This window comes from Bacillus rossius, chromosome 1 (assembly GCF_032445375.1).
Source record: "Bacillus rossius redtenbacheri isolate Brsri chromosome 1, Brsri_v3, whole genome shotgun sequence".
Taxonomy (NCBI): Eukaryota; Metazoa; Arthropoda; class Insecta; order Phasmatodea; family Bacillidae; genus Bacillus; species Bacillus rossius.
The window spans coordinates 243,906,394-243,933,672 of record NC_086330.1 but is presented as its reverse complement, the minus strand read 5'-3'; the positions used below and the strand labels follow the sequence as shown (position 1 = coordinate 243,933,672).

The window sequence follows — 27,279 nt, the reverse complement described above, 5'->3', positions numbered from 1 at the left end:
AAGAGTTCTCAGTAAAGTTGAATAAGATTCCCATGTCATTAGAGTCAATAATAATTTCATTGTACATATTTCCTTTTGCATTGAATAGAGATGACTTTAGAACCTTGGCTATTTCATAGCAAATTTTATATCATGGTCCAGCTGAAGTCTTATTTGATAGGTCACCTTAGACTGTTTTTATTGAAAGAAAACCCAAATGGACTAAGACTGATATCAATAGTGAAAATGATCCCTATGACCAGTGATTATGCAATGTGTCATTTAAAATAAGTGATCTTCGTGTTCGTGTTCAAGGATAGATATTGTTGTGTGTCAACTCCCTAATTCTGCAAGGTCATTTAACATATTAAAATAACTTGAATTTAGTTTTGTCAGTTAATTTAGCACCCTGGAAAACCCAGTTCGTGTGTGCTATCCTTTATTGTGCTCATGCTAAAAATATGCTGCATGGTGCTGTACTTGATAGGCAGGATATGTTATTACAACTATGTATTTTTGCAGTAGCTCTGCAGTAGAATCTGTTTAGAACTTGTTACCACTCACTACCTCCGGCTAGCTCAAATTAAGTGATGAGTGGAACATACAGGTTAAAAGCAGGTCACGAAGAAATTACTGCTCAATGTTCGATGGATTACCTGTTTCTTTTATTCATTATAAAATCACACCATATTCCGTATAACAGAGTACACAAAAAAAATTTTAACTGTGCCTCCAGAAAGGAGAAAAAATACGCAGATTCTTACTACGACTACATTATGTTGCCCAGATCAGTTCCGTGCAGCGACGGCTGGACAAAACACTTTGTCGCCTCGCTGTGAGCTTTGCCTACAACTACGGTCAAAAATTTCTAATTTATTAAAATGTCCGAAGAGAAAAAAAAAAGGTTGTTAGGCGTTGCTTGGACCGTAGCCGTAAAGTTGTAGTTCAATATTACATTGTTAAATGATGCGAGCCATCGCCCGACCACGACCTCTCGGCACGAAGCACAGACAATGACTAACATTACAGCCTTCCCTTCCTTCATGCGGGCAGTGTCCTGGGCTCGCTAACGTAATTTTCAGCCAATCACGGCGCATAGCAACAGAAGCTCCCACGAAATGCTTACTTCTGTCCCCACGATGCAGCAATTTTATATCTTTCTCGCACTCCCGTGACCGTGACTCACATGCCTAGTGTGTGAAACAAAACCTCTGTCGTGGAAATAACGAAGGAAAATCACATCAGCACGCCTTCCCACACAAAGAAGCCAGCGAAAAAATTACTTCAAAAATAAACTTATGAATTTTAAAAAATAAATCAATAAACCCAGAGAATTACATTTACAATAACTTTTAAAAGGAAAAACTTTACATCATTTGAAAACCTAACCTGAAATTTGACAAAAAAAAAATTTATAACAAAAGATTATTACTGGATTGCATAAGGAAGGCTGTAATCTGGGTTGTTACAAACTTGTTCTATGAAATAAATATTTCTTTTGATGTCACTTTTATAACGACTTTACAATTATGTGAGCAGTAATTTTTTTTCTCCCTATGTCAATACTCCAGTTGATAATCATGTAAAAATCACTCCTCACACAATTGAAAACTCTATAAAAATGATGGCAAAAGCTATGTGTAATTCACAACAAATTACTGACAAATGGCCTAATAAAACTTGCAATGATCATGAAAATGAAGCATGTTGTTGCATCTAGGGTTTCTATGATTGTCTTGGAAGGTTTAACTGTGCACCCCTTTCTTATTCTTGGGGAGTATCGTTCTCCTTGAAGAAGCTACTTTTGTGATGTCCTTGGTTGCTGCCTGTAGATTAGCTGGCCATGCTTATCCAAGTGATACACATGATCATCAATATTTCATGGCTCACATACCTTTTCATTTACCAAGTATTATTTAACAAGGAACTAGTTGTTAGTGCGGTATAGGGTACAAGTATTTTACAGATTTACCATTTATAAAAAAAAATGAATGATAGTTAAAGAAAATTATTGTATTAAAACTTTTAGTCACAGTAACAAAATTCAACCCTTCAAGAATAACTAAGATAATTAGTGGTATTAGTAATTTATGCAATTTATTACTGAATATGTTCTTCAGCAAGCCAAATAAATGTAGTCTAGATTTGTTTAACAGATAAAAACATACAAAAAAAAGAATAAATAAGTTGCTTTCACAAAAAATCCAGTTCAATATTACCGTCTCTTTCAGCTCTGCTAGTCTGTTCAGTATTGCCCGCTTTATCTGATTATGTTCTTCTATGGTGCTCCTCAATGCTTTCTCCATTCTGTTCAATGGCAGATTTTCATAGCTAGTGGTAGGAATATCACAGCGCAGCTCCTGCAGACCACACAAACTACATATTAACCACCAATGCAGAACTCTGTAGTCCTCACAGGAAGAATTTCAAGGAAAAATAACACTAAATTTTCTATTTACTTCAAGCACTGCAAACTTTGTGTACAATCTAAATACCGCATAAACCCACGTACCACCTGCACCTTTTTAAAAAAAATCAGGTTCGAAAAAGTAGGGTGCGGGTGTTACGTGGGTCTTGGGTCATTTTTGCACGGTGACGAAATAACGCCAACGCAACTGGAGGTTGCTGCGATCGGCAAGAGGGGTAGGGGAAAAGGATGGGAAGGAAGCGGCAGACAGTCAAGGTCACATTCCTCACAGCGTTGTCACGCTGCAGCTTCGCTGGTTACAAACGCACGCTCCCACGTACTGTCCTATCCTCATTTGCAAAGTACCCAGTGGTTTTACACGTGTGTTGGCTGCTAGTATTGTAATGAATCTTAAAAAGTTGCGTTCTTTCACAGTTTTGGAAAAATTAAAAATAATCAGTGAAGCAGAAGAAATAGGTAACTGTGCTGCTGGGCGAATAAATGATGTTGACGAATCATGTGTGAGGGATTGGAGGAAAAGTAAACACAAACTGCTTTTGGCCAGTGGCGATAGACGTGCGTTCCGTGGTGCGGTAGCAAAGTTTCCAGAGATAGAGGAAAAACTCTACGACTACACACAGAACAGACGGCAATTCGGGTACACTGTAAGCACGGAAATGTGTTCGCTAAAGGCGCTGCAAATTGCTCGTGAACTTGGCATGGGTGAAGGCTTTAAAACAAGTAGGAACTGGATGCGCAGGTTCATGGTAAGAAAGGGTTTGTCCATGAGGCGGCGTACTACAATCTGCCAGCGTTTACCGACAAGCTACGATGAGAAATTAATAGCATTTCAGAGGCATGTGTTAAAGCTGCGGAAGCTGTAGAATATGCCACATTTAGGCACAAGGTTTTTTATTATGCATGTAATAAAAATTGTTTTTATTATGCGTGGCTAGGACTCGCGTGCTTTATCGTTTATTTGTTTGAACGAGGTCATTGCCCAGCGCACGATAATGGACGCGGAAGATTGTAACTGTAAACAGCTGGGAGCTGGGCAAGGTCACGCGCACACACGGTGTGTTGTTCTCGATCGCGCGCGGCGATGCCACGTTCTACTCGCGCGATGTTGCCACATTGCAGTTCCTTGCCTTCTGTACTATTTTAACACAAATGCCGAGGCTGTAATAAGTAGCATAGTACTTTTTTGGTAATTCTTTACGATTTGTTACTGTTTGTAAGGAAAAGAAATCACGACTAAATTGTTTTTTTCCCATGCAGATTTGCAATAAAAACATTTTTTCCTACCATGGCATTCTAAAAATAAGGGTGCGGGTCTTACCCGGGGGCAGGTGGTACGTGGGTTTATACGGTAATGTCAAATGTAAATGGCCTAATATATTACTATAAATTGAGGGAAACAAAAAATAGGCTACAGATTTTCACAAGAGAACTGTTTAGTGTTATTAACATTTTAAAAGCACAAGATTAACAAATTATGAAGTTTCTGATCTATGGTTATCATTGATTTGTGGTTATCATTTATAATTTGCACAAGTCAAACATTAACATAACCTACAGTCACTTCATGATTATTTGAACATTTTTGAAAACCACATTTAAAAAATATGCAAGGGAACTTGTACCATAGCATAATTATACGAGACATGGGCGTGGCACTTGTCAGTAAGTTATTTTTCACACCTCAAGTTAGTGCGAAAACCCTGCACATGGGCGCATGACTAAGCAGCAATGGACCAGAACTTTCACTGGGTGCTGTCTCACCAGCCAATCAGAACGAGCCCTGCTGTGATGTGATGTTACTTTTCAAATTTCAAGGAACAAAGGTTAGAAATGCACTTTTCCTATATGGTCATATGTCTGGTTCTGTCTTGTGATTAGTCGGCTGAACCACGGGGTCGCTTCCCTTTGTTTTCACCTTTGTAAGGGCAACGACTTTGTTGTTCAACTAGTTAATCAATTGTCGCAGCATGCGGTCATGTTGTCGGCAGCTCACAAAATTATTATGTGAAGAGTGATGAAAGAACTTCACGCCTGCTGGCTGAGTTTTAAACTTTATTTAATTCATTTGGACTTTCAACTTGAAATTTGACCCAAGGCATCGGCATCAGCCCAGGGTGACAGTTGTCACCCTCCCGTAACATATCCATGTGATATGGGCGAATATACAAAAGTTGGGTAACTTTTCGGGATATTTTGTTCATGATAGTTTTTTTAATCAAATTCCTACAAATTCGCATTATAAGATAGCTAATCTAATGAATATATTGCTCATGATAGGGACAGTCACTTTTTAAAGTAGATGCGGAGATATTTTGATTTTTACAAATTTGACTGCCCGGGGACTGATGAGGGTGACAAAGTACTGATAAAACACACAACTTCATAAGCTAAGCAGGAAATTTATTAAGATTTAGAAGAAATCTTTTAGAAACTAATAATGGCACATATTTTGAGTCTCACTTTTAATCTTAATTCACTTAAGTAACAATTTAAAAAAATATTTATTTATGTAATACTATGAGAAACAACTTTCTCCACCTTTAAAGAAGCTTTTTATTAACTTTATTTTACTTAACTACTTTGAGGTAGTTTAACTTAACAATATACGTTTTCTAAGTAATCAACAAACCATTGAAACAAAAATATAACTCTCTCTGCCTTAAAGGTACCAATTAACATACCTAATAACAGTTACCAAGTAATACTATTTCAGTCTTCAAAACAGCCTTCTAACATGTCTAATATCGTTATGTTGCTTACAAATAATAATCTATGCCTTATAGGTAAGTAATAAAAAATGAGATCTTTTTTTCTACAAAAAATAAAAATAACGCTTCTAAATAGTTTAACACTAAAATAATCACTTTTCAAAAACAGCAATCTGCTCTTTAAATTGGTAATGATATTTGGTACAGGTAATTTTTTAACTACTTGATCCATCGGAACATTTTTTATTCAATTGAAATAGAGAGTGCCATTCTGTTTACAAATTTTAAGGAAAGTCACTCTCAATTCACCTTATTCATCATCAACAGAAGAGCAGATTGCTGCATTACAATATTCCGTATACCTTGTTATATATTTTACCAATACATAATCACCACTGCTATAAAGACTTCGTTTTGAATAACAGCTAACTGCTGGTGTTGATAGATCGCTATACAATTTGGAACGGTAATCCACGTCCCTCACGTAAGTGAATAGAGGTATATCATCATTTTCAGAGTCTGTAAATACGGTAGAAACATTTATACGTGTACTATGTTCAGCCACGATCTCTGTCTGATAATGAATAGATCCTACCTTGAAATGATCACATGCGTCAGCATCACAGAAACAACTTGGGAATGTAACCAGACCCGGTCACCTGATGCACCAAGAGCGTCCCTTTAAAGGCGATCATTTGAGACGACTTGTCGTTAATCAAGGTATTCCATCTGCTCAATATCACAACCTTCAATCACCATCAAGTTAGTTATATCACCTCCTAAAGCAATCACTTGATCAGCTGTTCGCTTGCATGTGGCCCCTACACCATCACGTGTCCGGCTTCATGAAAGTTCCAGGAATACTGCACAATATTAAGGTAAATGTCTTGCAGTTTACAGCCCAATACATAAAACATAGATTTGTTCCTATACTGCGTTACAAGACCATCGCTGAGAAAGTGAATCTTTTGAATGTTTGATGGCAGTGATGTCAGCACAGGTTTTAGGTGGGCCCAAATTGCTCCGACATTATCAGACAAATTAGAAGACATAGTGCAGTGTGAAGTAGTCTCTCAAGTAAACAACCACAGTGTGTAATGAAATTTGGGTCCGCGAACCGCCAAAATGAAAGCTTTATATTTCCTTGTATTTGGTACAAACGTTTTCTGAAAAATGCATATGCAGCACGGCTTCGTTTTTAGACAAAGATTCTTTGAGTTGCTTAATGACATTATACTGGTTTACTATGTTAAAAGAATACCAGAAAAATTTAGCCATGTCATTTTCAAGATTTTTATGAGATTTGCAGGTTAAGATTTCCTGTGTTTCTTTTTTACACTTCATTACAAATCGTTCTTTCTTTGTTTTCAGATGAAATATGGACTCTTTTTTACTCACCCACTGTTGCATTAAGATAGGTTTTGAGTTACCAAGTTCTGCATAAGTCCAAGTTTTTAAGGAACACTCATCACATGTTCTCTCAAGACATTTTTTAGAATACCGATCAAAACAAAGCATTTTCAACATACTTTGATGATTATTTATTGTTGTCAGAAAAAATGCCTTTTTTAGAGCAGCAAGTTGAAGGCCCATTTTTTCGTGGTCCGTGCAAGCACAAGTATCATAGTTTGATAGTTTAGGGGGAGCCACCCAAAATGGTCAGAGTCGGGTAAATAGGGAATAACCCATTTAAAATGGAATGGTTTTCATGAACTTCTCATAAAGGATTTTCATAGTGTCCTGTAGATATTTTTCTGTTTTTAATTTGTTTACGAGTCACAAATTCTTTCTTGCCTACTGCTTGATGGCTGTTAGAACCATCTTCTAAAAATTGCTGAACTAGACTTTGCACTTTAAATTAGACTTTTTTTTTTTTTTTGGTTGGTTATATCCTGCAAGTCACTGCTTTGTTTCGTATTCGCCATAATTTGTATTTGTCTACCACATCTACGGATATAGCTTGTTTGAACTTTCTTTATCTTCATGACTCTTTATTTTAGTGTAGTTTTCCTCTAATTGAATTTTGATAACTTCTCCGAAAAGTGCCTTCTTTACTAATTCCTTCTTTTTAGTTATATCTTTGCACATTTCTTCAATTCTGGTTTTCGGAATTTTTTCCACAGATTTTACAACTTTCTTCAACTGCCTTTTGACACTTCTATATTTTTGACGCTGATTGTTCAGTTTAGCATTTAGTTTTGAAACCATTGCTTTCATCTCTTTTAATTGCTTATTTCTGAACTTTCTCTGTCTTTCACTTCTCCTTTTTGCTTCATATGCTCTTCGATCTTCGTTCACAATGGGCCGTATTAGTTCACCAATTATTGGTTGTGCTTCATCTTCAGTAGTTGAAGGAGTATTCTGGCGAACAAAATTATCAGTATTATTTTTCAAAAGTTTTTTTTTTTTGCCTGTACTTTGATGAATATTTTTTCCATTCTCTTCTAGTTAATCGTTGCTCCCGAGGCATCATGTCTTTAATATTTTTTCTTTGTCCCTTTTCTTTCTTTTTTAAGTATTGTAACCTTTGTCTCTCTTTGAATTCAGCTAATTTAATGGGGCCGCTTGTAATTCTAGCTAAGCGAGCCTTTTCGGCTTCTCTTTTCTTTTTCAATATATCTTCTGTATCCTTAGACTTTATTTTTTAGGAGTCATGATGTTTTAAACTGATATAAATTGACGTCAACCGGGGCTCCGCCCCCTTGAGCCTGGCCAGACGTCGTTCCCTTCCTCTCTTTTCCTTCCCCCCCCCCCCCGCCCTTTTTGTCCACCACCGACGGACATGGGCGTGTGTGGAAGTGTGTGTTAAAACTGCGTGCCAGACTGCAAGGAGGCATTTCGAGTCAGTGCGACGCCCCTTTTCTGAATTTATTTTATATACACTCCTTTATAATTCTTATTCTCTAGTCCCAGTGCTGGGTGTGTCATCAGTGTCACTTGTGTCGCTGTTGTTCGGAGTTAGGGACGCTGCCCGGGCGAACCCGAACAGGCACAGACTTGGACAAGGCTAGAAAGGTCTCGAAAGAGCCACCTTAGTGTATAAGAACTTTCTGCTGTGTTCTTCCACCGTCGAGGCACGAGGCCGCTGAGTAACCCTGCCCGGGCGTGGCGCACGATATTAGCGCGAGCGACGCTGCGCTCGAGTCAGTCCGTCATCACCACCGGTCGGGAGCGCACGCGTCTGCAACCCGGGGACTTCATCTCTTGCTAAACTTTGATCGAGTAATTCTGGCATGTAAAGTAATCTCCAAAAACCTTTTCATTTTATCCCCGGGGCGTCTCTCAACCGGCGGGCTGTTTAACTAATCGTATTTCTCGCTTGGAGACTTTCACTAATCTTCCTACGTAGAGACTTTGTGTGTAGCCACGAGAGTGAGCTAACTTCATCTAATCTGGTCCGTGCCTCGGCATTTTAACAGTGTAACGTAATCATGTATGTGAGATCGGGCGGAAGGAATAAAAGGCATAAAATCTAGTACTGTGAGTATTCTTTACTGACCACGTGGTACTTCCTTACTATAGCTAGGTGTGAGGCGTACCCGGCGCCTTAAGATCGGGCTAGGCAGGGTCAGTCCATACTCCAAGCAACAGAAATAGGGCTGGTAACTCGCCTCGCTCGGGTCACATCACACCCTGAGAGAGAGGTTTAGCCGGGGTCCACGTGCCCTTACACGTGGTGGCGCCCAGTTCCATCAGAGACTGTTGGGATCCACAGCCGAGTAGCCCTCAATTGGCGCCCAAGAGCGCGGGGCGAGTTACCTCTTCCGTGGAGACCAGAGCGTGTGAGTTACGCGGTTGTGCACCGAAACACGGGAGCCTGGAAGATAACGGACCGGCCGGCTACGTGGCACGTGACCAGGTCAAGAGCGCGCACAGCCCACGGAACTCCCAGCGAGCGGCCGCGTGATCGCATCCCGGGCGAAAACAGCTGCCCAGACGGTGAGTGTGTGTGTGAGTACCGCCAACCGCATCGCGCGCGTAGCGAGGAGAAGAGAGACGCCCACCTGTCTCACCACCACACACCACCATGTCGGACAACCACGGACAGAACCCCGGACCGGACCCTATCCAGGCAAGCGAACTGTTTCAACTAAATGCCATGTACTGTGCCGTTTGCGCACGACCACGTCAGATGGGCGGGGCAGCAGGGGTCTCGTGGACGGACACGTGTGTATGCTTGGGACAGTATGACGGGCCACGTGTGCAGGGACTAACAGTGCGGGCGAAACATCACGGACTGGAATACAGGAAATGTACGAGTATGGAATGTGACGGGGAGGCGCGGGAGGGAGGATGGTGTAGGAACTGTCGAGCATTTAAACACACCAAGTGTCTGACTAAGCCCGAGGTGACATCACTACGAGACGAGTGGTACACGTGTCAGTGGTGCTAACACGTGAGACAGACGGCGCAAGACACCAGCGGACCGACGGACCGCATCCCGGACCAACCACGGGCTAGACTCACGCTAGTAGGCCACGTGGAGCTCCCCGAGTTCGCCGGCAGGACCAGTGACGACCCGCGGAAGTTCTTAACCACGTGCCGGGGGCGGCTGGACCGGTATGAAGTGCCGGAAAACGAGTGGGCGGACCGCGTGGGGAACGCACTCAGAGGGGACGCGAAGACGTGGTGGCAGATCGTGCATGAGTACGATATGCCGTGGCCAGACTTCACGAGACGTTTCGAAGCGCGATTCGCAGACGTGAAGGCGGATATGAGGGCGCGCGCTGAACTTTACTGTCTTGAACAACACCAGACGGAGACGGCGGAAGCTTTCGTCGTGAAGAAGGTGCGGTTGTACAAGCGGTTGTTCCCTGACAGCGAACCCACGGAGATGTTGGAACATGTGGTTGAGCTGATGCGCCCGGAGATCCGCCCCCACTTACGCGCGGTGACGCAATTGACGGCGGAAGAGTTCATCCAGTACGCCCGCGCCGTGGAGCTGGACTTGAAAGCCGCGAGACCGACCAAAATAACTACGTCAGCTACCGCTAAGGCCGAGACCACGACCACAGCAGACGCTAGGGCGCTGGTGCCCTACGTCACGCCCGACCCTGACGGCAACACGAGACGCGGCGGGGCCGGCCAGGGCAGCCAACCTCCACCAGCGTGGCGGACGCGCGCCATCTGCGCCGGCCCACCACCACAGTGCCACACGTGCCCGGCAGGCACGTTTCATTGGCACGAAGACTGCCCGGTGCGCAACAAATACCGGCCGGACTTCGCAGCGCGTCAGCAGGCGGGAAATGGGTGACAGGGGGCGGCGAGCTAAAGCAGTTCTCCTCCCCCGCACCACCAACAACAACAACGACAGGGTCACTCCTGGGCCACGTGGGCGCGGCGGAAGCCAACCTGCTGCGAATCCCGGTGGTCGTCAACGGGCACGCTGTTCATGCGCTCGTTGACACCGCCGCCAGCTATAACTGTGTCACAACGCGGGTGGTTGACCCCGCCAAGTTCGAACCCAGGGAAGGGCGCCTGCACCTGGCCACGACAGGGGACGCCTGTCACACCCAGGGCGTAACGACGTTGGAGGTGTACGTGCGGGACCAGCTGTCAACGACAGCCGTGGTGGTGGAGCAGCTGCGGGAGGATGTCATCCTGGGGCTCCCATGGCTCTCCGAACAGCACGCCTACATCGACGTCCGGGCCGGGTGCGTGCACGTCGGCACCCGGGGACGACGGAGCGTCTACGGACTGGGGCAGCCCATACCACCCAAAGTAACCAAGGTCAGTCTCGACGAGTTCCGCCACGGGGTCCCCCCGGAAGTCCGTGACCGCATTCAAAACACCCTAGATCAGCAGTGCAGTGTATTCGCGGCCGCGGACCCGTTAACACGTACCACCCTAGCTGAACATGCCATCCCGACTTATCCTCATGAACCCATGTTCATCCCACCTGGCAGTTACGGACACGTAGGTAAGCAGGCCATCCTTGAACAGATCCAAGAAATGCTCCAAGACGGGATAATCGAGCCCAGCGAGAGTCCCTATAACTTCCAAATAGTTTTGGCGGAGAAGAAGGACGGGAAGTTACGCTTTTGCGTTAACTTTAAACCCATCAACAAAATCACTATAAACGCACCACCACCCCTCTTGAGCATAGCTGACACCCTAGCAGGGCTGGGTAACGCAAAAATCTTTTCATCTCTGGATATAAAATCGGGCTATTGGCAAGTGCCTATAAAACCGGAAGACAGGCCTAAAACAGCTTTCACCTCACCAGACGGACGCCGATTCCAATTCTGTGCGATGCCATTCGGCCTACAAGACGCGCCCCCGTTACTTTCCAAGGAATGATGACGAAAGTCCTGGATAACTACTCCGGCAAGTTCGCTGCGGCATACTTAGATGATATAATCATATGGTCACAAACGTGGAAGGAACACGCACACCATTTAGCGCTAGTATTAGAACGACTAGCTACCCACGGCCTAACTTGCAACAGAGAGAAATGTCATCTAGGAACTACCGAGCTGGGCATTCTAGGGTTAGTTGTCAACGTGGAGGGTAACAGACCGACAGAGGAACAACTGCGCGTCATCCTAGACAAAGAGCCCCCGCGCACACGCAAACAGCTACAAAAATTCCTCGGCCTAGCCAATTGGCTTCGAGCTTTCATCCCAGAGTTTTCCATTGTAGCCGCCCCCCTGACGGACCAACTGTCACCCAAGCGGCCGTTCAGGTGGACCACCGAGACCCAGAAGGCTTTCGACGAGCTGAAACGCAGGTTTGCCAACTGTCACTTACTAGCGCGCCTCGACCCGGCCAAGCCCTTGATCGTGCAGACGGACGCAAGTGAGGAAGGGATAGGGGCAATACTTTTACAACTCGATGAAGAAGGGGCGCCACGAGTCATAGAATACTCCAGCGCAAAGTTCGGTGACGTGGAGAGGCGATACAGCGTCAACGAGAGGGAATGTCTGGGGGTAGTCTGGGCCCTTAGACGCTATCGGCCGCACTTGGAAGGACAGAAGTTTACGTTGCGCACGGACAGCCAGTGTTTGAAGTGGTTGGCTACGATGCAGGGCAGACGATCCAAGCTGACGCGGTGGGCCATGTTGCTGCAGTCGCTAGACTTTGAGGTAGAGCATGTGCCCGGGAGACAGAATGAGCTAGCGGACGAGCTGTCACGCGACCCGGACAGCACTGCCATCGCCCGAGATGACGCAGATTGGGAGGAGCTGTTGCCGCCCACTAGCGCCCGCCAGACTAACCAGGCTCAAACACCCACGCCATATGCGGCCGTTTGCGCGGTTATCCCCGACACCACGCCGACACTGCCACCGGGCGCCGAACTGGATGACCTTGACGCATACGTACGGGCGGTGCAGCTGACGGACGCGGAGACGCAGGAGCTCGTACGACGATGCGGAGAGGCTAACTGCGAGGGATACCGAGTGGTTGACGGACAGCTGCTGGCACGCCCGAAAGGGACAGAGGATCCATGGCGGACGTTCGCACCGGGACCCACGCGGAGGTAAATCTTTGATATGATGCATGTCAACCGGCTAGCCGGACACCCAGGGGCGGACCAGACACTTCGTGACGTCCGAGGACTGTTCCACTGGCCCGGGGTGGCGAAGTTTGTGAGAGACAGCGTGCGCAGATGTCGGCATTGTCAGCGCCGTAAGACGCGCCGGTCAGACGGGACAGCCCAGCAAGTACCGAGGCAGCCGACGGAGCCGTTTCACACGGTCGCACTGGACCTGATGGGGCCCTACCCGCGCTCAGCCAAGGGAAAAAATGCTTCCTTCTAGTCGTCACTGACTGCTTTACCCGTTGGGTAGAGGCGTACCCGCTCTCCAATGCCCGCGCCAGCACCATCGCGCGAGTCCTAGAGACGGAATTTTTTCCTAGGTGGGGCTACCCTAGGGTGATTCTAACCGACAATGCCACACAATTCACTGGTCGGACGTGGACCCAGCTGGGGAAGAAGTGGAGGGTGATTTTACACACCACCCCCATATACCACCCCCGCGCAAACCCGACAGAACAGAGAAACCAAGAGATCAAGGCGCAGCTACGCCTCCGTCTTGCTGACGACCACTCGCAATGGGATACCCACATTCCCCAGATACTTTACTGCCTCCGGCGGCGTGTGAACGCGGCAACGGGAGAGACACCCGCCAACATGGTGCAGGGGCGGAACCTTCCCCTCCCCGGGGAATATCACGTGAGGCAGCAGCGGGAGGCGGGGAAGGAAGTAGAAACGCACGAGCGCAGGCTGGAGCGGCTGTCAGAGGCGCGTGACGCGGCGCGGCGGCACCAGACAGCATATCAGACGCAACGCACGCCGGAAACCCCACACCCACCCCCCGACCTGAACCCAGGGCAAATGGTGTATGCAAGGCTGCACCCGCTTTCCGTCGGGCACCGGAACTACTGTGCCGGGCTAGCGCCCAAATGGATAGGCCCCGTACCTGTCATAAGGGCGGGCCCTACGATGGTCACCATCAAACTGCCCTCAGAGCGGGCCGCCAAATACCATAGGGACGATATCAGAATAGCGCATGAGGCGGAAGAGACTGATAAGACGGGGAAGACGGAGAGCGGGGTAGCGGTTGCGGCCATTGGCTGCAGAGGGGGCTGAAGGGACGGAGGGGCCGAAGGACGGAGGGGAGGCGCGGCCAGAGGAGGCGGAAGAGGGGGAAGAGATGGCGAGCGGAGGGGTGGCGCGGCCAGAGGAGGCGGAGGAGGGGAAAGAGACGGCGAGCGGAGTGGCGGCGCTTCGAGAGGGGGCGGAGGGGGTAGAGGAAAAAGGAGAGACGGAGAGCGGAGAAGCCGCATGGCCGATTACGTCAACCCCGACGGACACTGAAGGGGGCGGGTTTAGAGGTTTCTCGGAAGTAGAGGCAAGGCTGGAGGCACCTGTTGTGGTGGCGGCGGGGACCCGGCCGCGACAGATGTTAGAGGACTCGGAAGGCGAGGTCTCTCCATTTAGGGGGTTCCTCAATGACATGGGCGGAGGGTTAGGAGGCCAAGCTGGGCCGCAACCACTCATATGGGAACCGGATGAGGCAGAGAGTAGACCCGGATCACCGGAAGAACCGCTATGGCCCCTCCACTATTCTCTAGCGGACTCCACGTTCAGCGTGAGGGTGGAAGAGCCGACTGATGACGAGAGAGAAGAGGGCGGGTCGGCGGACGCCGCGACGGGAGTGCCCACACCCGCACCACGGTACAATCTCCGGCCACGCCCCCCGCCAGTCAGGGGAGGGGGTGACGGCGCACGGAATGAGGGTGACCAAAGCCGGTGCAAGCGGAGGGAAGCGTCGCCATGCCAGGCTGTTTCGGAGGGGGGCAATTGACGTCAACCGGGGCTCCGCCCCCTTGAGCCTGGCCAGACGTCGTTCCCTTCCTCTCTTTTCCTTCCCCCCCCCCCTTTTTGTCCACCACCGACGGACATGGGCGTGTGTGGAAGAAGTGTGTGTTAAAACTGCGTGCCAGACTGCAAGGAGGCATTTCGAGTCAGTGCGACGCCCCTTTTCTGAATTTATTTTATATACACTCCTTTATAATTCTTATTCTCTAGTCCCAGTGCTGGGTGTGTCATCAGTGTCACTTGTGTCGCTGTTGTTCGGAGTTAGGGACGCTGCCCGGGCGAACCCGAACAGGCACAGACTTGGACAAGGCTAGAAAGGTCTCGAAAGAGCCACCTTAGTGTATAAGAACTTTCTGCTGTGTTCTTCCACCGTCGAGGCACGAGGCCGCTGAGTAACCCTGCCCGGGCGTGGCGCACGATATTAGCGCGAGCGACGCTGCGCTCGAGTCAGTCCGTCATCACCACCGGTCGGGAGCGCACGCGTCTGCAACCCGGGGACTTCATCTCTTGCTAAACTTTGATCGAGTAATTCTGGCATGTAAAGTAATCTCCAAAAACCTTTTCATTTTATCCCCGGGGCGTCTCTCAACCGGCGGGCTGTTTAACTAATCGTATTTCTCGCTTGGAGACTTTCACTAATCTTCCTACGTAGAGACTTTGTGTGTAGCCACGAGAGTGAGCTAACTTCATCTAATCTGGTCCGTGCCTCGGCATTTTAACAGTGTAACGTAATCATGTATGTGAGATCGGGCGGAAGGAATAAAAGGCATAAAATCTAGTACTGTGAGTATTCTTTACTGACCACGTGGTACTTCCTTACTATAGCTAGGTGTGAGGCGTACCCAGCGCCTTAAGATCGGGCTAGGCAGGGTCAGTCAATACTCCAAGCAACAGAAATAGGGCTGGTAACTCGCCTCGCTCGGGTCACGTCACACCCTGAGAGAGAGGTTTAGCCGGGGTCCACGTGCCCTTACACGTGGTGGCGCCCAGTTCCATCAGAGACTGTCGGGATCCACAGCCGAGTAGCCCTCAAAGTAAAAAAAACGCTTAGACACGCTCAAAACGTCAGTACCCTTTGGCGCAATAACAGACAATGGACTGACGCCGACGGACTGACAAAACAAACATGAATTTGAGATAATCTTTAGAACTAACGTTTATTTTGATATTATCGCATATCAAGAAGCTACATTTTAACAAATCAAAGTTAACTAAAATATAACACAGATTTACATGGAAATAGCGACTCACCAAATTACTGAAATTTTGTCTGGATCGGCACGTGTTCACATGACAAACACAACTCTAGCACTGGCACAGTAATGGCGGCCGAAAAATGGTGCGGTCTGCAGCTAACTTTAGTACCAACCTTGAAATTTAATGCTGATTTGAATTTGAGTCGCTGGTATTTAGTGGGAAATTCAAATTTGAACACCACACAACGGAATGACGAATAAAACTGAACACAAAGTTTCTTATTATTTTTACAACAATGAGAATATTATATTATGAAAGTTGTGTTTATATATTATTAAATACATCACAGATTATAGTGAAATAGTAAGTTTTATTATATTATCGGTAATTTTTAATACACAGCTATTTGATTGCGTGCTTTTGAGGTTGTGACACACCAAAGTACTGACTTTTTGAGAATATATTGTGAAGTTTTACAAATTTGTATTTAAAATGAATAACTGAAATTGGGTGACCAAATAAAAGACTTTTGTTTTAAAATTAATCATAAAATATAAACAAAATATATATAAATAGAGGTAACCATTTTTTGTACAAACACCCATATGCTACCTTATTTAAAAGCTTAAGGGACTTATTTTTTTCTAATTGAGTGAAGAGCCACACTGCAGAGTTTACATGAAACAGACGAGAAAAGTGATGCACATTTCACAAGAAATCTATATCATTAACAGGTATTTAACTGAACCAGACACATGGGCTGTGAGAGAAACAGTGTGTTCCCTTGTCTTACTGGAATGCGGAGGTTCAAGGTCCATCCACCCGTCAACAGCTGACAGTATGGGAGGGGAAAGTAGACGACTGGCTGCTGTTTATTCAAGGTCGCATGGACACACATCCACATACAAAAAAAAAATGTGCAGAGGGGCGACAAGACGATGCTCCAAAGATAAACAAAGTGTGCTGTTGGCAAGTTCGGTGACATCAACATCAGGGGTGACAATTTAACAACCTCCTTTTAACTTCTTGGCGGCGACCATGCAATAAGTATCAAATTTCAATGATTTTTAATATGTTATATTTTTTTTAATTACATAGCTATTTTTTTAAGTAAATTGTTACACTGTGCATTGTATCATTTTTCAAGGTACATTTTGTGCTGCATTAAGCAAACAATTATTTTGAAGAAAAAAGAAACAGAAAAAAAAAAAGAATGTATTGTATGTATGGTATATATTTTTCTATTTTTCAAGCTGTTAGCCGAAGTCAACTACTGACTAAAAGGGGTTTAGTTGAGCATCCCTTACTTTTTGGCAGCTCAGGAGTTAGGATGTTTGAGTGGTTAGCCACACCCAATCAATGGCAACTGTAAAATAATTACAAAATAATTAATTTTCTTTTGGATTATTATTTTCATTAATTCTGGATTATGAATTAACTACATTAACTACATAAGTATTATATAATAAAAGTTAGTTTTTTAAAAAAAAAAATTTAGAAATGAATATTGAGTTGATATTTTATTTCTATACATTTTGAGTATAAGGAGAATTTTTAAGTTTGCTATAGTGATTTTTTCGAAAAGTAATTTTTATATTATGAGTTAGTATTATAAACATTTTCTTGGAGTATGTTTGATATTGGAACTTTCTGTAATATGATTTTTTTTAATTCCAATAAATTTCTTTGCAATGATTGTGTTTAGAGTTCATGAGGCAGTTGATGAATATTTTTAATTTATTTTATTTTTAGACAAAGACTTGTTTACGTTTCGTGTTTGTGTATTTGTTACGTATGGGTTTATTGATTTGACTACACATACATATAGGTATAAAAGACATTAATTTTCAGGAGTATTTGGTAATAAAAACATAATCAAAATTTAAATGACTTTAGTTAAGCAACCCCTCAACTCAAAAAGTATAATTGAAATACATAATTTGATGGATGGCGTTGTAGTAGCGTATAGCCGCGTCCAAGGCAAATAAATCACTGACGTTTCGGTCGACAACTTCGACTTCCGAAGATACATAAGAAGGACATTCCTCTTCGTCCAATGGTTAGTGCAATCGGCTCTCCTACCCATGCCTAGACATGGGAAACTTTTTAATGGAAGGGCCAGATAAAATAAAAAATTATCTAGGCGGGCCAAAATAAATTGAACTAAACACACTTTTATGAGTAATAAACTTTATTTTTGATTTTTACATAACACACAACTTATATTATAAGCTACAATGTTAAAAAACTTTTAAAAAGTTACAAAACCTGATTATTCTTTAGAAAGAGTATGAAGGCTTATGTGACAGATGACTGTGACTGAGCTTCCTAAAGTTATTCATAATATGGTAGAAACTGGGATGAGCTGATTCACAGTAGTGAAGTTAAATGGTGGTCAGTCAATCGGTTTATAATCCTGTTTTTGTGAAGCTTGATACACCCTTCGTGCCCTAAAATATATTATTTTAATTTAACTAAAAAAAACTTAGGAAACAGCTGGACAAAATTATAAAAAAAAAATACAAGTATAACCAGAGGGGGCACGAGGCGGTGAACAAGACAAATTTCTACTCCCTGCACACAAGCAACTTGGGAGCTAGTGGATCGTTTAAATAGATTAAGGTATATGATAAATAAATAAACACTACATAAGTAGCTTGGTCTATAGGTTTCCCTGGTTTATTTGAATAGGTTTTGTTTTGGCTTTGTTTTGATTTCACAATAAAAGATATTAGCAAGTAACAAAAAGGAGGGCCAGCCTGAAATTATTTAAAACAATTTATATTATATAAATTAAACATCAACACAGAACAAAAATTTTAAATATTCCACCATATTAGATTCTTTCACTGATTATTTTACATATTCTCGTGGATTAAGCTATTAAGTCACTGTTCGCTGGTATGCATTTAATAATTTGTTTCGTTGCCGCTAGGGGGAAGTTATATGTTAAATATCACCCGGGGCTTCAAGTTGAACATCTGGCCGGGAGGAAGCTCTTCTTAGAGAGAAATGAAGCTGGGGGTCCTGGACAACATGATGGGTGCAATTTCGGCGCCCAAATGTTGGACCCTGTCTGAAACACAAGCCAAATTCCAACGAATTAGACCTGCTTCCAGACAGTCAAACACAGTCGGCGCGAAAAGGCCAACAAACGGGAATTCGGGGAGGAAAAAAAGATCGAAGTAACTCACCAAACAGGGTGTAGCTCCAGGGCTCAGGAGATGTCTCGCGCCGACATCAGAACGGCGCGGACCGAGAATTGCGCGGATGACGCGACAGAAATCGTCATTTAGAAAATAAAAAAAAAATTAATAAAATATAAACTAAGACATGACTTGTACTAAATGTTCCTACTGACTGGCTACTACAGAAATTTAGCTGGGATCACATCCCTTAAGACAGCTGACTACATATCTTATTCACACGATTTCGTCATTGCCGCGAAAAGCCTCTTAACACAGAGTACGCCGAGATGACGCGGTAAGTAGCCGAAGTCAGAGTACTGAGTGCCGCGGTGGCGGACAAAGCTCCTAATTAAAACGGGCGGTCGGCCCTAGGGAAAAGAGGGGGAAGGTTCGGTTCTAGGCCGAAGACATCCGGAGGTGACCGAGTAGTCGTAAGCACGACTTCAGTTGTTTGCGCCGAAGAGCGACTGCCGCTCTCTCTACCGGCGGGCACAGAAAGCAACAAACAATCGACTTCTACAGGTCGCGATTTGAAAGCATAGGGGCATATGGCGCCGCGGAGCTAAACTCTAGCAGCGTAAAGCTAACGGAGGCGGTGAGCTGAATCGCCACCAGGTTCACGAGCGTGGGCTCTGCACGCTGGCAACCAGGGCCGAAGTTACTTTTTCTGTCACTAGGTGTCGTGGAGGGCTCTGTAGGGCAAGGGAGAATGTCCTTGGAGTAGGCCACTGCCTTGGCGAGGTTCACCGCCGGACAATGATCCTGGGCTAAATTCTTAGAATCAAGGGGGGTGTAGGTGGAGTAAGGGGGGGGCAGAAAATGCAACCAGGCTGGGAACGAGCCTCCTAGCCGTGACTTTCGAGGAGTGAACCTAAGACGTATGCGTGACGGGAAAGGCTATGGTAAGCTCGTCTCTGAGAAATGGTAACGACTCGTCCAGAGCTGCTGTATGCAGTTTTGGTCATGCAGGGAAATAATATTACAAACAACCAGGCTGTTAACGACTACATTAGACTAGCGAAAGCTCAGATTGATCCTTGAGAAAAGGTGCCTCGGTCCACTGGCACAAAGTTTAACTATGTAGAGTACACCAGCCGAACAAAGTGTAAATCATCCTTTTGTAAATAAATTATAAAGAAAAAAAAAATTTCAAAAAATGATTTAAAATTATGATAACAATTTAAAAATAAAACGTGCCGAAATACCTAATTTCCGGCACAAGCTTCATAGTCGAAAATACCTGTTCACAGGCGCAGGAAGATACAAACATGGGCGTGAGATTTCATGTTTGGGAAACTTGATTTTGACAGACTGGCAGAACTCAATTTTAGAAACATTGAGAAATAGTGGTTCAATTCAGTGTTACATTGCAACTCAATAAGTTCGAGCTGCAATTCTGGTTTGGCTGATACACAATCCACATTAAATGGCATGCTGAAAATGTCCAGGTCCTGTTCGATAACTTGGAAATCTTGGAATCTTCTTTGAAATTCTCCATGAAGTCATTTCATGCTTTTCTCATAGTTCTTAAGTTTGTCGTCCTTAACTGTAATACCGTATTTACCCGAATATACTGCGACTCTGAATATAATGCGACCCCAAACTTTCTGATTGAGTGTCTAGAAAAATTAATTCATGGAGAGGAAACCACAGTTCAAATACAAAGTTATAGACAGGAAATCATATTTAAAAAACACAGCACTTATTTATATTAATTTTTAATTAAATTTGAAATAAAAATTAAATATATAAACTTACCCAGGCAAATATAAATTTGAGTTTGTCACAACACTAACAAAATTAACATTAACAGAATTTGTTATGATGCTGATAAGGCAAAATCATTCGCTGTCGCTGTCGCTGTCGCTGTCGCTGTCGCAGTCGCTGCCGCCGCCGCCGCCGCCGCCTTGATCTTCATTTTGCCACAACAGATCATCTTCAGTGCCATCCATGGCATTTGAAATGCAGCATTTCTTAAAACCACGGACAATGGACTCTGGAGTTATCCTTTTCCATGCAGTGGAAATCCATCTTGCTAGCTGCAGAATTGATGGTTTCTTCATTTTCCCAGTCGGTGTGAGAGCATGGTCACCTGCAATCAGCCAATCACTATATTGTTGGCGAAGGTGTTCCTTGAATGGCTTGTTTACCACAACATCGAGGACTTGTAGCTGGCTTGTCATTCCAGTTGGAATAACAACCAAGTCTGTGTTAAAATTACGTACCGCAGCTTTAACCTCAGGTGTCAGATGTCCCCGAAACGCATCAAGAACCAACATGCCCCTTTTCTTCAGAAATGCACCGGGGCGCAGATTCCACACAAGTCGCAACCATTCTTGCATCAAATCACTCGTCATCCAGCCTTTTTCTTGACAACGAATGAATATGTCCGGTAGAAATGCTTCTTTGGGAAGTGTTTTTCTTTTTAATATGACGAATGGTGGCAGTTTCCTGCCGTCTGCCAAAACAGATAACATCACCGTGACTCGCAGCTTTTCATTACCAGTCGTGTGCACGGTAACAGTCTTGACGCCTTTTGTATCAACGGTAGTGTTGCGGGGCATGTAAAAATAAACTGCCGTTTCGTCTGCATACCTGATTTGGCCGTACAAATACTCGTGTTGTTTACGCAAACCAATCACAAAACGCTGAAATCTAGTCAATTTCTCTTGGAAATCTTTTGGCAGCTTTTGTGCTAAAGATGTTCTGCGCCGCAAACAAAAACCGCAACGGCGCATCATTCTCACGCACCAGCCAGTACTAGCCTTGAAGCTAGTCAGCGGAATATTAAACTCCCGGGCAATTTCTAGGGCTTTTAAACTTATTACTTCTCGCGAAATAGGCATTCCGTCTCTTTTCTTCGATAAAAATCACAACGCAGGTTTCAATATCTGAGAACCGTCCTTTTTTTGGCCCTATGAATGCTTTCCTGGTACTACTTGCGTTTTTTAGACAACGCAAATAATTCCTCCAGTTACGCACGTTACTTTCACTGACGTCGCCTCTATAATTCTGTACTTTCACTAGTTGATGTGGCTGGAAGCTGTACACCTAATACTTTAGATATTTTGTCTGCTACAGCTGATGATACCTCTTGTACTTTATGTTTCCCATATTTTTCTTTTGCATGTTGTGGTACAGCATGCAGTTTTATTGGTGACTGTTGCAAATATTCCAAACTTTTGTCAAGTAAGCTACGGGTTTCTTCTTTTGATGCTTGAATCTAGGCATGTGCGAGAAAGACTTTTTTGAATTCGAGACGAGATCGAGAAAGCAATTTAAAAATTCTCGAGAATCGAGTCGAGATCGAGAAATCTGTACTTTTGTTAACAGGATAATATGATCCAAAAAAGTAAAACTCAATAATCTGACAAACATACATAATTATTCAATAATTTTATCAAGTATCCACAATTGCAATTGCAATTACAACTTTACCTTTACACTCAAGTTTATTTGCCTACTGTCGTATGTAAACATACGTTATTGACTCCATAGTCTATACAGTTTCCTTGAGCCATGGACGGTACTTGATCATGAAAGTCTGAACATTCGCCACTATCGATATGTCACTATTGATACGGACCGCAATTTAAACATCATGTTGCTTGTTATATACTGCTGGCCGTGTGTATAACCTAAGGCCATAAAACAAAATGCAATCGCGGAAGAATTCTGCAGTCATGTTTATATTTTTATTTTTTACCGTACCGTTTTACGTTGATACTTGATATTGATACCGAAAATGATTTATTTTTAACTTTAATATTGGTTTTATTAACGGAAAATAATCATTTTCGTCTGTAATTTAATGTGATAACCACAGCACAATTCATTGTTTACGTTTACCGTTTCATGTAGTGACTTGTGAACGGAAGTTGTTCGTTTTTAACTTTTTAATAATTTATCGTGTATACTATCGTAACAAGTATATTTTATTTTATTCGATCTACGTTACGTTGAAGATATGTTAATTATTTCAACACGCAACACAAAATGCTGCCTCAATATATTATATTACCTAACCTATTTCTTGTTTACAAAATTCTCGAAAATTCCGAGCCAAAAAAATTATCTCGAGACGAGATCGAGAAAATTTCTGTCACGACTCGTTCTCGATGATGCCGAGACTCGCACATCACTACTTGAATCTCTAAACCCTCTGCAACGTCACTTTCAGATGATTCTCAAGATACCTGGGCACCTACTTCTTGAATATTATACAACCTATTCCTACATGAGGAGCATAATTTTTTACCAGGAATTAAATCAAGTCCCTTGTCTGCTGCTTTTCTGTAGCACTGTAAAGAGATTGTGCGCAAAGAACGCTTAACTGGAACACTATGCACTTTCATAGGATCACAACATGATGTCTGAAACATTTCATACTTCTTAATATAAAACAATTCGTGATGAAAACATATGGTGTGAAGAATATGTTTATAAATACCTGTTCTCAGCACAAGAAGAGTTTGAATATCTTTGGAAAGTGATTCCAATCTTTTGATTCCCTTTGTTTTAATGTAACACTCTTTATGGCATTCTTCATGCATATCATTCCCAACAGAACAGAATTATAGTTTAGTAGTACTGGTAGCCATGTAGTTCTCATCCAACTTATAATGAACTAAGACTTTCCATTAACATTATACACAGGCAGCGCAGTAAGACTGGCCTACACAGTTTAGTCTGCATGGTGGCAGACACACGCCTTATCTCTGACCCCGGTTATCTTTATTGCTTTCCTCCCCTCTGCCCCTCTGTTCATGGGCCACTTACTACATTTGCTGTGACAGTCCAGATATTAGGCCTATCTCTCAACTGCCTTTGAAGAAGCAGAAAAAAAAAAAACCAATGCCAAGGGGAACAGAGCAAGTATCAAAGAACCCCTCTCTTATAGCTAGCAGGCAGACTCCATGCAGAAATGACATATGTACAGTCACATGACATGGCTCTGCAGATAACACAGGGAAGGTAATTAGAGGCTTTGAAATTTGCACAAAATCCTTGTGTAATATGCGGAAAATAAGGGACATACACAACCCTTATATTCAATCCTCTTTGCTTCCATATTCTGGCTGCCTTTTGTTAGGGGCACCATTTATATAACCAAGTCATTTTCATTTTGTTTTTCAACACTCCAGCAGAAAGCCACTATTTTTTTTAATGTATCTTATAGAAAATTTCCTCCTCTTTCAAATAGTACCAAGCTCATTTTTTTGTGAGGTCTGCCTTTTGAGATACAGTCTATTTTGTAATAAAGCATGCAGATGATACATAAAACATCAGTTATGTTCATAATTCTGTTATAACCTTCAAACCATTCTAGATATAGCAATTTGGTGGCAAAATTTGAATTCTCTAGAGAATTGTACACAAGGAAAAGTGTTCTTATTCTGAAATATTGGTATTACAGTGAAATACAAAGCAAGGAAACACAGATACTGACCTATTTATGCTGTCATTACAACCTGTTTTAGGCCAAAAATGGTCACAAAGGAACCTTCGATTTCTCAGGAAGTATTTGGGATAAAAATCTAAAATTTTGGATTTTAAGTGGCTTTTTGTCACCTAACAATTGAACCAATTTTTATTAAAATCAAAAAAACATGGGTTACATGCCCTGGATGAACTGACATGGAATGACCCTGCAACGAGTCAGCTGAATATGAAGTTTTATTGCTGCCGACACATACACTGGCAATGCGTACAAAAAAAAAAGCACGTAGTGCACCTTACATGCTGACCAGGACAATGCATGGACTGGCCCCGAAAGTGCAAGCTCGCTGAATAATACAAAATGCTCTGGGGAGCAATAATTAGTTAAGTTAAACAGTCTGCCGCCGGGGTGGACCTCGAAGGTTAATTAAAAATGGTTTGAAATAATTAATACAGTGGATATTAACGGATCAGTTGAGAGCAATTGTTGAAGTCGACAAGGAAATGAGATACGTCCTACCCCGCATGGCTAACGGAAAAGACTGCAGCGGGCCATGGGTGTCAATGCCGCAGGAAGTGGTGAATTAACCATTAGTAGATTGATATAACAGAACAATTAAACGTAACATATTAAACCCTTTAAAAATTACACATTAATTTAGACTTAATTATTACGTATTACAGTTATTTAATTATTAAGTACATTATTTAAAAAGATGAAGTCTCCACTACTCAATTTAGGGTGTGCGCCAAAAGGGTTCGCGTCAGGTGACCGAACACATGCATACACACGTGCACTTGTTGGCAGTAAGTTTGAAATAGAGGGCGCCGGTGGGAGGAGAAGGGGGTCTGCAGCAGCGTGAGGCACATTGAGCTTTGGGAGGGCGTAGCCCTGGTTGACGTCAAGGTATTTCATATATTCAAACCACGTGAACTATGCTTTCATGTCAATTAAGCCACATTAGTTAGGAAAGAGCAAAAGGGCACGTGTATTCAGTTTTAACTACAGACCCTCCAGATCACAGAAAGATGAAACAAATGAACAGCAATCATAACATTAGAATTAGATTATACATTACGTGAAGTAAATGTAATACAAATCACATAACGGTTTCTTAAAACTACACACACGATTATCAAAACATTATTGCATGAAAACCCTATAGTATTTTATGTTAACTTAAAAATCTTCAATATTTGCTAAGTTAATTGCATGCGAGAATAGCAAAACCCCACTATTTTGATTAATTTAATTAACTTTTGCAAAATCTTGTAAAACATAGCATGAGGAAAGTAACCAAATTCACTCTTGGATTTTACGTTAAAATATTATACCTCAATGAGCAATTAATTTAGAGATTGCTTCACTTGGGAGTACACAGAAGATAAGTCACCTCAGGTATTAATGGTAGCAAATTTAAAATGAATTCTGAAGACGGGCTCAAAGTATCTGAACAAGTTGTTGACTTTCCTGATAATCCATTTACATTTCGTAAACTGTCTTGTTGTCGTACTGAGATATCCTAGCTGCTGATCTTCATGTAGCTGACACTTAACATAGGGACGCTGAGCTCGGTACAAATTTCTAGGTTACCCAGAACACTTGTATTTTGTTTTGACTCAAATATTTAGCTTTATTTACAATGTCACGAGTGTAAAATCATTTATCTCATACTGCTCCGGCTTGCAGCCAGAGCAACAAACAAGAAACTTGATCACAAGAGCATTTAACTTATACAGACCCTTTAATCGGAAGTAGCAAACCATACAACAAATATGCACAATTATTATAAATAGATGAAGTGTTAAAAAATTAATAAGTTGAATACAAAATATTTTAAAATTATTTGCAAAGTTATTTCTTTCATGTAGTTGGCAACATTGATATAATTTTGGTTTTTGAATAAATCAATTTTAGTTAATAAAATTTCCAACATTTTATTGCATACTTTGCTGTTAGACAACTTAGTCCAGTCAATAAGCGCTCAAAAGAAGGGTGTAGAGTGCATGGAATATGCAAGAATTTTTGACTTGGGGACTTTGTTAGGAGTAGTTAGAAGGTAAACATACTAAAAAAGTCCCTGCCCCTGGGAAGTGAGCTAAAGGTGGGAGGAGGGTGGAAAGGGCCCTTTTTTTGGTTTTGCGCTTATATCTCAGAAGCGGTGGACTGTAGAAACAAATGATCCAACAAAAAATTAAAGATAATAAAGTTTCCTAATAAAATGTTTTCTGTACATATTTGTCGAATTCCCAACAGTTTTCGAGATTTACGTTATTTAAAACTGATAATTTTTGATAAAATCATTTTTATCTCACTCTTTTAGTCAAACATTTGCTTCTAGTGCCTCCCCCGATCATTTCTTAGAAAAATTATCAGTAACGAAGTTGTAGAGCGTTAAATTACCTTTAATTTGTTTCATTTTAACTGTTGTAATTTTCTATCTTGATGAATAACAACACTTCAACAATGGAAATAAGCAATTGAAACAAAAACTTTTTTTAGAATATAATTATAGGTTTTACTATATTATTACAAATATATAGTCATTCAAAAATGAAAACAAAAGTGCATTCAAGGCAAAATCTTGTGTTTTTGAGGCGGAAGGGTCGAGTCTCATTCATCTTCGTCAGCAGTGGAGACATTGTCCAAAGATATTGGTAAAGTATTGTTGTCATCATCGCCTTCTTCCTGAATTAATATTGCGACTCCGTTTTTGCAATTGCCCATGCAATTTGGGCATGCCACAGAGCAGTTTAACGAAGCTTATCTACAACTACATCTGCCACTGTCACATCCTTTGGTGAATTGGCAAAATATCTATCATCTTCAAGATTTCTTCAGGGGCGGCATCCAACTCTGAGAGTTTCGGAACTAGTTGGTCATTCCTCCTCTCCCAACCCCAATTCGGTGCCCTACCATTAGGTTCCTCCCCTAACCACAGCTGTACTTGGTGGTATGTCCAAAATGCATGCTGCTTAACAGCTCCTTCACTTGGAGGGAGAGTTGAGAGATCA

At 42.9% G+C, this 27,279-nt stretch overlaps 1 protein-coding gene across 1 annotated transcript in view; it reads right to left on the bottom strand.

Annotated features, from left to right (window-relative positions):
- Positions 1-27,279, bottom strand: part of LOC134527431 (protein regulator of cytokinesis 1-like) — a 236,415-nt gene that overhangs the window by 186,985 nt on the left and 22,151 nt on the right. Inside the window, exon 4 of the mRNA XM_063360107.1 lies at positions 2,199-2,339. Within this exon, the coding sequence (XP_063216177.1) occupies positions 2,199-2,339 (141 nt within the window). The remainder of the gene's footprint in view (positions 1-2,198; positions 2,340-27,279) is intronic.